The sequence below is a fragment of the Macaca nemestrina genome, chromosome 7 (genome assembly GCF_043159975.1).
Source record: "Macaca nemestrina isolate mMacNem1 chromosome 7, mMacNem.hap1, whole genome shotgun sequence".
NCBI lineage: Eukaryota > Metazoa > Chordata > Mammalia > Primates > Cercopithecidae > Macaca > Macaca nemestrina.
This window is the reverse complement of record NC_092131.1, coordinates 37,595,250-37,607,108: the sequence shown is the minus strand read 5'-3', so window position 1 is coordinate 37,607,108 and position 11,859 is coordinate 37,595,250. Positions and strand designations below refer to the sequence as shown.

Sequence of the window (11,859 nt, the reverse complement as noted above, 5' to 3'; positions counted from 1 at the left end):
CTACTAAAACTACAAAAATTAGCTGGGCATGAAGGCGCGTGACTGTAATCCCAGCTACTCGGGAGACTGAGGCAGGAGAATCACTTGAACCTGGGAGGTGGAAGTTGCAGTGAGCGGAGATGGTGCCACTGCGCTGCAGCCTGGGCAACAGAGCAGGACTCTGTCTCAAAAAAAAAAAAAAAGAAAGAAAGAGAGAGAGAGAGAGAGAAATAATTATGGCCAGAATTCATGGTTATGGTAACAGAAAGATTAGCTACTTCATGAATCTTTGTTTACTTTGATAATGCCATTGAATCTATTTTTTTTTTTTTTTTTTTTTTTTGAGACAGGGTCTCTATATTTTTCAGGCCAGTCTTGAACTCCTGGGCTCAAACAATCCTCCTGGCTTGGCCTCCTGAGTAGCTGGGACTACAGGTGTGTGCTACCATGCTAGGCTTACTATCTAATGTGATTCACTCAAAAACCTTATGAAGTTGGGGGCAGAACATGATGCCAGACTCATCTTAAAAACTGAGGCTCAGAAAAAGGTAAGAGGCAAACACAAGGTCTCACTTTGGAAGTGGTACAAATATTCCACACAGAACTAAATTTCCTGTAGAACTGGACAACACTATCTCCTTGAAATTCTCTCCTCCTGTGGCTTTTATGGAAGTTTCACTGCCATGGCTCCCTCCAACGGTGAGACTTCTTTTTGTTGTCTTCAAATTTACAAACCTTATACTGGAGTCCTTAGTCCCGCATTTTCCCTCTGTCTCAGTTACTCTCAAACTTTAGTGTGCACCAGAATCCCTGGGAAAGCATTAAAACAGACTGCTGGGCCCCATCACCAGAGTTTCAGATTTAGTAGATCATGGATGGGGCCTGAAAATCTGCCTTTCTAACAAGCTTCTGGGTGATGCTGCTGGTCTGAGGACCACACTCTGACAACCACTGCTCCATCCTCTTTCCCTAGTTAAACTCCACTTTCATGTTGGCTTCAAATTTTATCACAGCATGGAAGACTTCTGGTACACTTCCAGGTTTTCTAACACCTCAAAGTCAACATGCCACCAAGGTTTATTTTAATCCTTTTCTCCATTCAATCTAATTTCTATGGCTAGAACTAGAGTAGGTAAGAGTTGGTCTAGTTCAGTCCAACTTGAAACCAGTTAAAATTGTCCTTGATATTGTTCAGCTAGAAAATTAACTGTTTCTTCTTTAATACACATTCTCTTATGATAGTGATCATGAGCATTCCAAGTTTAGAATTACTGCTGTATTTGCCTTATTACTTTTTATGGAGTACAAGATATGGGGTAAATGGGACCATGTCTAATACATTTCTGTTTTCCATGACTTCCTTAATAGTGTAAAACCACAATGCATAATTTTCTGGAAAAACAAATGAAATGACAGGAGCAGCCAGGAGTGGTGTCTCACATCTGTAATCCCAGAACTTTGAGAGGCCAAGATGGGAGGATCACTTAAGCCCAGGAGTTTGAGACCAGCCTGAGCAAGACCCTGTCTTAAAAAAACAAAACAAAAAGCAAAACAACAACAAGGAAATGGCAGGATCTTCCCATATCATGCTATACAGTGAAGGATGAAGAATACATGGCTCACTGCAGCCTCAACTTCCTAGGTTCAAGTGATCCTCCCACCTCAGCCTCCCGAGTAGCTGGGACAACAGGTCCATGTCAGCACACCTGGCTATTTTTGTTTTCATTTTTTGTAGAGACAGGGTCTCACTATGTTGCCCAGGCTGGTCTCAAATTCCTGGGCTCAAGCAGTCCTCCCACCTCAGCCTCCCAAAGTGCTGGGATTCCAGGCATGAGCCACCGTGCCCGGCCAGTAATTCTCAAACCAAACAACCACCTGCTTTGTAACACTTTGGAGAGAATCAAAGGTAACTATTCCATACAAAAGTGCCAGAGGTCTCTTCTGTACAGACAAAAGAACCTGAAAGGAAATTCAAAGACAACTGCAATGTCCTGACGTGCACTATTACCTGGATTACAAATGGCATCAGGTAGAGCAAAGCAGGAACTCTAGCCTGCTGGTTGTCACAGGGTTAAGCCCTATCTGAAAGCTTTCTGTCTAAATATTGTTAATTAACTAGGGTTTCCTTTTTGGGTAGCTGGATGGGTGCTTCTGTAATATAAGTCAGTGGTGAAACAGGATTTTATCTATTGAACTTTATGTTTAAAAAAAACTTTCCAGAAACACTTGTATTTAGAAATATGAAGACAAATGTTTGAATTGAGAGCAAGTGAAGTGCACTTTTATGTCAAGATAAACTTTCTGAAAGGAAACCATTAAAAAATGTCCTGTCTGTATGTGTGCTTTGTGCTGTTTTAAATGCTTGAATAACATCTATTGTCTACCACTGGTTTTTTAAAAAAAGATTAGTCAAATACCATTGTACACCCAAAGTCTCCTATAAAACAAAACACAATGCACATCTAATAGAATTAGAACTTGATGCCTCAAAAATGAATCTGTTTCCTAAAATAATCACTTCCAAATTAAATAACATTTTGAATAACCCCCAAACTGAGGATATCAAAATAGAACTTATGTTATATGGTAGTTAATAAAAAGGAAAAAACTTCATATGAAGTTCTATGATTGCACATGACTGAAAACAAATATCCAACTTATGAAAAGGAAAAGAACAACAAAAAAAGCCCAAAACCAAAAACACAAACAAAAGAAAGCATAACGAGGGAATTAATCAAAATAAAAGCTAAATTAAAAAATAGGAAACAAGCAAAAATATAAGAATTGATTAGTAAAACCATCCCAGGTGATATCAGCAGAAGAAACAGTCAGTTGACAAAATCTTTTAAAAAATTATTAATATGCTTTAAGCCACTTAAGTTTTGTAGTGGTTTGTTACATAATTGGTAACTGACACACCTTTGCCTATCAAGAAAGAACAAGGCCATTCTATACATTCTATAGACTACCAATTTGACTTCAGGCCTGAACTGCTTAACATGGGTGACAGAGCAATGATGACCAATGTAAACTGCCTTTTCTCTTCATATCAAGGTCAGCTATATGCAAACTAACTTAGAATAAAGGTCAACAATATTCAGTTCTGACAAGTCCTTACTCATCCTATGGCACAAACCCACTTCTGCCTTCTATGTATCTTATAAGGCTTTGGGTGATGAAGGGGATACAAGTAAGATAGTATATGGTGGCAACTGCTTTCAAACATTGCGAATAAATACACAATGATACTGCTACTGCTATTATAAAACATTTAACCTAGTGCAGTCAATTTCCTATTATCCATAATGGAAGGATGTGATAGCATGGTTGAATCAAATTGAGTATAGTGAACCTTACTTTTCTAGAATAGTAGAAGGGCAGTGGACTCCTCATTGGCTTGAAGTAAGTTCCCAGGTATGGAACTGACTAGTTATGTATCTTGAGCCAGTTATTAACTTCTTTAAGCATCGAGTTACCTCACCTATAAAAATGGAATATTGATACTGCCTTGCATAGATAGAGAATTTGGCATTAAGTCATACAAAAGGACAGCCTAATGCAGTGCCTGGTACCATGGAAAGTAGAGACAGTAAGGTGCTATAGTTATGAATGCAGGTTTTGAAGCCAAATTGCCTGGGTTTAAATCACAGCTTTGGCACTTAGTAGCTGTATAACTTGGGCAAGTTACTTAACCTCTCTATGCTTTTTATCTATAAAATGAAGATAACAACAGCAGTTACCTTAAGAGTTGTTTTGAGGCTTAAATAAATATTATACATGCAAAGGCCTTAGAACAAAAGCTGGAATATTGATAAGAGCTCAGTAATTGTTAACAGGATATCAATGTCCTGTTCCTTATCTCCTATGTCAAAGCCTCAAACTGATCATTTAGATTTCTTCCTCTTTCGACGATTCTGTCAGAGGTGTTACCCTAAGAACATCTAGTATATAGTAAGCACTTATTAGATATTTGCTGAATGAAGGAAAAAACCCTCATCTGGCAGAAAAAAAAAAGGAGATATTTAATCAACAGTCTTCAAAATAAGGTAAAAAAAGATTGTAAAGATTCAATGACAAAGTTTTATTAAATACCAATACTGGCTAGGCACAATTAGACACATTATTATCTCATGTGCTGTATCTGGTATCAAACAGCAAAGCCTGAAAGATTACCATAGATTTTGATGGCCTCATTAACATAATTAATCTGTAGTGACAGTCCCAGGATAATAAATACAGTTTTATGTCTGTGTGTCTTCTGTGTCTTCCAAGCTGCTACAGGGCCCTATTTGATCTGAGAAACTGACTGCTGTTTACATCCAGGTAGGCAATGTGACATTAGAATCGAAGCAGAAAGGAAGCAAAACAAAATAAGGTTCATGAGGAAAATAATCTTCTAAGAACTAACATGGCCTGGAGGTAAAATGCAAATATATCCAGTAATAAGAAGCCAGATTACTGCAGATAAAAGATTAAAATAGGATTCAATTATTCATCTCCATTTGCTAATCTACAAACTAGGAAGGACTAACCCTTTTTCCTGGGCTTAGTAACTAAATTTAATGATTACAGCAAATACAAAGTTCTTTTGTAAATTATTGTTGGTTAATGATTGACTTGCATTGAGAACAAACTTTAGCCCACGCCCCTTTTGTTCTCCCCCTGCAAGAACAAAGGGAACATGAACAGTGAGGAAAACCTGGGAACAGGACTGTTTGCTATCACTTGATTCCTTTGAAGGAGCAATGCTTTCTCAAAATATAGGTTTTATATATGATCAAGTACATTAGTTACGCAAATCAAGTGCTTTGTGTTTTGTAAATAAATTACATAATACAAGAGTCTGTGGCAGTTAAGAATCTGGTTCTGCACTTTGGGAGGCCGAGACGGGTGGATCACGAGGTCAGGAATTCAAGACCAGCCTGGCCAAGATGCTGAAACCCCATTGTCTACTAAAAATACAAAAATTAGCCAGGCGTTGTGGCACGTACCTATAATCCCAACTACTGGGGAGGCTGAGGCAGGAGAATCGCTAGAACCTGGGGGGCAGAGGTTGCAGTGAGCTGAGATGGTGCCACTGCACTCCAGCCTAGGCGACAGAGCAAGACTCCATCTCAAAAAAAAAAAATAATCTGGTTCTGATCAGAATTCCTTAAAATGCTGTCTTCTTTTTGACCACAATTGCCCTTTTGGATGTGAGTGCTGGTCTCAAAAAGATCTGCAGTTAAAAGAGGAACAGCAAAAGAGACTTACACCAAAATAGCAACCAACTCTAAAACTATTATAGGTGAGAGGTAGAGAGCTTCATAACTCAATCTTCTACTTCTAGGTGATGTTAGAAAAATACTTTAACATCAAAATCACCTACAAATATTCCTCCACTTTCATATGCTGGGCAATTTCAGTTTAGAGTGACTAAGTCTTCTTTATCTCTGTATCTTCAGCACCTAGCACATAGTAGGCACTCATCAGCTATTGCTGAATAAAGGAAAAAACCTTCATCTGACCAAGGACAAATTTCTCTAAAATTGACTATAATAAAATCTTTATGGGGCCCCACATGGAAACTACATGAACTTCACTTCCCCACATACTTGACAGCCTCTGTACTTCCTTAGTTTCATTTCTTTAAATATACTTTAAAAATTGCTTATTTACACAATAAAAGCAATGTCCACCATTAAAAAAAAAAAGTCTCTAGTTTAGAACTATCGGAATTAGTCTCAGAATAACACATCTCATTGGATTTGATGAGATCATTCTCAGATTGTTCTGTGGAATCTCCCAATTCCAGTAATGATGCTTGCAGTATCTTTTAGCTGTCTATCAGTTCTTCTGGTCTTTATTCAGGCCCAAAGAGAGAAGAAAGAAGTAGACTAAGATAAAATGGGTAGTTTGTGTATTCATGTAATGCATATATTCAAGACACAAATATGAGACAGAAAGGTCACTTCTGCAACAAACTAAGTCTGATCAGAGTTAAGTTAGCTTCTCTCTCTGAGCCTTGATTGTTCTCATCTCTATGACAGATTCATCCTAGAAGCTCTCTGGTCCTTTTTAACTTCAATGTTCTATGATTGGTTCTCATTTAATAGATGCACAAACTGAAACACTCACTAATCATACATTTTGCTGGAGGTTGATCAATCCTTAGCAAATCAGGAAGAAATGAATGTTCCACTTACTTCGTGCAGAAGCTCGGAAAGCTGGGCTCTAAAGACCCAAGTTTGTTGTTGTTGTTTTGCCTGAAACAATGTATGTAATTTAATAATTTAAATAGTGTTTAGTTTAATTAAATAGTGTCTGGTTTAATGCTATATAACATTTTCAACTGAGGCTGCACACCAGAATCACCCAGTGAACTTTATTTTACTGCTGCTTGAGTCCCACCCTCAGAGGTTCCCTTTAATTGATCTGTGTGCAGCCTGGGCATGGGGACGTTTACAAGCTCTCCCGATGATTCTAACCTGAGCAAAGGGAATGATGATAGGCATAGAGCAATGAATCTCAAACTTTAGCAGGAATCAGTCACCTGGAAGGATTACTAAAACACAGATTGCCAGATGCCACCCTCAGAGTTTTTGATTCACTAGGTCTGGGACTTTTTTTTTTCTTTTCTGGGAAATTGCTTTCTTTTCTTTTCTTTTCTTTTCTTTTCTTTTTGAGACAAGATCTCACTCCATTGCTCAGGCTAGAATGAAGTGGTGCAATCACGGCTCACTGCAGTCTCAATCTCCTGGGCTCAAGCAGTCCTCCCGTGTAGCTGGGCCTACAGGTGTGCACCACTAATTTGTTTGACTTTCAGTAAAGACAGGGTTTCACCACGTTGTGCAGGCTGGTCTCAAACTCCTGAGCTCAAGTGACCCGCCTAGGCAGGGTGCTGGGATTACAGGCATGAGCCACCATGCCCAGCCTATGAACTTGCTTTTCTAACAAGTTCCCCAGTAATGCTGATGCTTTTGTCAGGACCCTGCTTTGAGAACCACTTCCAGTGACAGAATATCATTGATGCTGGCATCTGAAGTCCTGAGTTTTAATCCTGATTCTATTATTCCCACCTATGGAATCCTAGTCAAGTAATTTTTTCTCTCATTTTTAGTCTCTTTCTGACAATACTTAGATCCCAGAGTTGTAAGGCATGAAATAATGTACCAATCAGAGTTTGGTACAGTCCCTGGCATAGAACACAATAACAAATATTAACTGCCTTTTTCCATTATACATGGCTACATGGAACAATTAAGTTAAATCAAGAACACGTAAGTTGAAACTTCACAGGAAAACAAAGTACAGATAGTCAAAGCAAACAATATCTTATAATTATACATGTAATACAGAATTATAAATATAGAGAAATGTTTTAAGTACTTAAAAATACCTTTGTTCAATTTTCAAAACTTTGAACGTAATAATTTAGGTAGTAGGAACATCAGATACAATCTGTAGAAGAAATATTAGACTCAATCTATGAAGAACATGAATTTTTTTACAACCTATAATGGATTCTGATATAGAATCAATAATATAATTAGTGTACCTGCTTAAAACTGTATTACATTGATCTTAAATGCTATTTAATTTCTAAGAAAACCTAAGTTATAAGAGTACATCAGAATCCCTATTATCAAGCAAAGCAAAACTTCTACCAATGACAGGAGAGGATGAATACTTTTTAAACAAATTTACATATACCAACAAGCAAAAAACTAGAGCTTTCATTCCTGCTTGACATTTTTTTCACTTTGTGCGTCTCAAGGTTCTCTCAGGAATTAGTGTCCAAACCATGAGGTGAATCCTAGGAGGTAAGCAGGCTTGCTGTAGAAGCCACTGTACATACCTTCAGAAACAGGAAGGGTACCAGAGGCTGTGCCCTCCTAGTGTGGCTGGTTGGAGTGACAACTGGAATACTGTCTGTGTTTTTCTGGGGAACCTACAATGAGTCCAGTTGTCTAAGTGAGTCTCATAGGTATTAAAAAATTGATGTCAAAAGGCACTTTATGTCAGGACTGTTTAAAGCAAGTTTCTCCCTATACCAATAGTGACCCAGAGGCAAGGTCTTACTGGACCTTTTATTTTTAAAAGCCTTCCCTTTCCAATCTAGCCTGATGCCATTATGTGACATCTTTTCTCACTTGCTGTTTTTTGAGACAGAGTAACCCTCTGTCACCCAGGCTGGAGTGCAGTGGCGTGATCTCGGCTCACTGCAAGCTCGCCTCTCGGGTTCACGCAATTCTCCTGCCTCAGCCTCCAGAGTAGCTGGGACTACAGGCACCCGCCACCACGCCTGGCTAATATTTTTTGTATTTTTACTAGAGATGGGGTTTCACCATGTTAACCAGGATGGTCTCGATCTCCTGACTTTGTGATCCGCCCGCCTCGGCCTCCCAAAGTGCTGGGATTACAGGTGTGAAAATGTGATGATTATCTGCATATTTTCTTTGTTGCTGCATCGTGTTTTGCATGGTACCCCTTTAATATTGTTTTCAACACTTAGCCTGCTGATATACTTTTAACTTCTCACCTGTTTATGAATTCTCTCAACTAAGCTGTGAGCTCCTTAAGGGTCTTTAACTTGTCCCTTTCCTCCACATAACTTTCTCAAATGCCCCAGTTCTCAGTAACTTTTCTCTTTTGCGGTCTGTAATATAAACATGACCCCTACTTACACTGTCCTACCTATGTGGCTAATAAGAGTGTTCTCTTTGCAGTTGGAACCCAAAACCCCTATGGGATGGAGGATATGCACAGTACTTCTTTGTAAAAGTGTCTTGACAAAGCTGATGTCCAATCAACATTTGTTTAATTACTAGACTGTTCAAGCTAGAAATGAAATACAATTGATTGCCTGAGTCCTGATAATCTTGCTGTCAAAATTATATAAGGCCTATAGTATGGCCAATATATTTGGTTAATGGAAATGATTTTCTTAAAACTAGAAAATTCAGCTACCCACAGTGCTTAAAACCAGCCTTAAAAGAACATTAACAGGATGGTTCCCACCTTATTGATATCACTGGCATTCTGTAGTATCCATTCATTCATATCTTCCTCCTAGGCCGCATGAAATACCTACCACATTTCCCTACCTCCTAAAGCAAACAAAACTCTTTTCCTCCCTCTTGCTGCAAAAAGGTTGATTAATTAAAAACCGTATGTAGTGTATAAAGCCTTTCAAAAATACTAGCAATCCATGCCCCGCCCTTTTTTTTTTTTTTGAGATGGAGTAGCCATCTCAAAAAAATGTACTCCTGTAGCCCAGGCTGGAGTGCAGTGGTGTGATCTTGGCTCACTGCAACCTCGGTCTCCCAGGTCCTGGTTCAAGCAGTTCTCCTGCCTCAGCCTCCTGAGTAGCTGGCATTATAGGAATGCGCCACCATGTCCAGGTAATTTTTGTATTTTCAGTAGACATGGGGTTTCACCATGTTGGCCAGGCTGGTCTTGAACTCCTGACCTTGTGATCTGCCTGCCTTAGCATCCCAAAGTGCTGAGATTACAGGTGTGAGCCGCTGCACCCGGCCTCATTTTAACTAAATATGAAGCAGAGTTGATGTGATGCCCATCCTGCCAGGGAGGCAGCTCCTTCCCTCAGGTTTGTTTGGTACTAGAACCAAAAAGATAGCCTGAGAGGGTTCAGGTGCCACCTCGGAGGCACTATCCTATCTTCTGTCCTTTTGGAGTTTTCGTGCTGGGGTGTTTGGCCCCAGCACCATAGCCCTTACCACAGTCATTCCACTGTTCTTCAACAGGACTGTGAGGTATCAACAAATTCACTAGGGCAGCCCAGAGATTGGTACAATTTACCTTTACACCTCACAGTTTCTTAGATGTGAGCAGCGCTGGATTACGGCAATCTACCTTATAATAACCCACCATAGTTGGTTGTTATAAGAAGAAATATTGTTCTTCTAAGATTTTTAATTAGTTGTTTCAGTTACTACATTTTTTTTCTATTTTTTTTTAAATAGATATGAGGTTTTGCTATGTTGCCCAGGTTGGTCTCGAACTCCTGGACTCAAGCAATCTCCCACTTCATGCTACCAAAGTGCTGGGATTTACAGGTGTGAGCCACCTCTCCCAGTCTCAGTCATTATTTTAATAAATGAGACTGAACGTCCTCTTATAAGGCTCACTCTGTTGCTCCTACTACATTTGCTCTTTAAGTATCTCTTTAAATTCTTCAATTAAGATCATCCCTTTTATCAGAAACTTAGACACCACAAAGTAGCTTTCTCACCTTTAATTCTCCATAGGTATCACTATACTATAATATTTACATATGTATGTGTATATGTGTATTTGCTTTTTTAAAAAAGTAAAAATGTTCTTCTTACTCTCCTTTGTCTGATATAGGCACCCAGGTATGTAATTAGAAATTAAATAAAGGCCACAATAATTTCCCAAGGAAGATCATTAAAAAGAAAAATCCTTTCTTCCTCTAATATCACACAGCTGGTCTTTATGGCATGCCAGCTAAGAAAAATGATATTGCCTATGGTGACACGAAGACTCAATCTTTCTCTCTTTGGGTTGTAGCTGAATTTCTATCGAAAGTCCTAGTAAAACATGTAACTCATTTGTTCTAAGCAAGTCTTTTCTTCAGTTTTCCTTCAAACAATACCTTTACTTTCCCATTAGAATACGAAGAATTGGAGATTCTGAACAGCAAGGTTTGGGGTGGGTATCAGTCACTTCAAATCTGGCTATGCAGACAGTGAAAGACATAGCAGAATAGCAGGGATGGAGGATGAGTGAAATGTATCTTCATTGGGAGTACTGAAAGAGAGCAAGTTTTTCAAAGTTGTTGCCGGTATCTCATGAAAACCCAGGCTGCTACCATGGTAAGGGCAAACACTGGCACCAGCACCATAAATATGGGAATACCACTTGGGTCCCCTTCACCTCGATGTCCTATAGGTCCATTCTGCACCTGTAACTGGAAGGGAAAGAAAAATGTTAACTCTGGTGACTAATGTGTGTTTACAACTGAAACTCCCAGGTTGATACATCACCTGGGTTTGTAGACTCTAGACCACCCAAAACTGTAACCCCCAGCAATACCTAGCAGGAGTCCTCTCTTTGTCCTGAGCTGATTCATCAGTGTCACAGGATCTTTGGAAAGAAAATAGGTCTGATGGGGAGGCATTTAACCTTGCTGACCTAAAGGGACCCCTGAAGGCAAGTCAGGTAATTTCTGTTTCTGTACTGCCTCTACCTTGCTATTTGTATATCGTATCAGGAAAATGAAGACATGAGATAAAACCTATGATCTTATAGAGAACTTGGATATTACTTGGTGAGGAAGACGGGGGATCTTTCTGGAAATGTTTACTTAGATAATCAGTCATCAAAATGTAGTAAGAGCAGACGTGGGCAATGTCAACATAGGTGCAATACCAACACAGGTCCAGTGCCATTACTTGAAAAATGCTTTCCAAATCCCAGAAGGCACCCAACTCCCTCCAAAGATGGGGTTTTGCCCTTCATCTGTTCATTGGTAATACTAGAGAGAGATGAAGGTGAATCTATATGGAACAGATGTAAAAAAGTAAAAAGAAATTATATCCTGGTGGTTATAATTTTCTATTGGCTAAGTGTTTCCTTTTGAGGCTGGATGGTCTTCATTTTAGTGATGGTTTTCAGGGTAGCTCTTCTTAATATCAACTTTTAGTGGCTAAGTTGCAATAATTATGGCACCATCGTATTTCAGTTAGAGTTAACTTCCTCATTACACTCATAAAACTGACACTTCAATCTGAAAGGCAAGACTGCACGAAATACCATTATACCCTCTATTCCACCTCTACGTTTTTCATTCATTTGCTGATGAGCTGTCCTGAAAGAACATGCTCAATAGGAAGGCATGGTTTTTAGGGATAGGAC

The 11,859-nt window shown here is 39.1% G+C and overlaps 1 protein-coding gene across 1 annotated transcript in view; it reads right to left on the bottom strand.

Moving 5' to 3' along the window:
- Positions 1-6,608: 6,608 nt before the first annotated feature.
- The window catches only part of SYNJ2B (synaptojanin 2 binding protein), a 48,826-nt gene continuing 43,575 nt past the window's right edge, over positions 6,609-11,859 (bottom strand). The window contains exon 4 of the mRNA XM_011726523.2: positions 6,609-10,912. Within this exon, the coding sequence (XP_011724825.1) occupies positions 10,772-10,912 (141 nt within the window). The 3' untranslated portion in view covers positions 6,609-10,771. The remainder of the gene's footprint in view (positions 10,913-11,859) is intronic.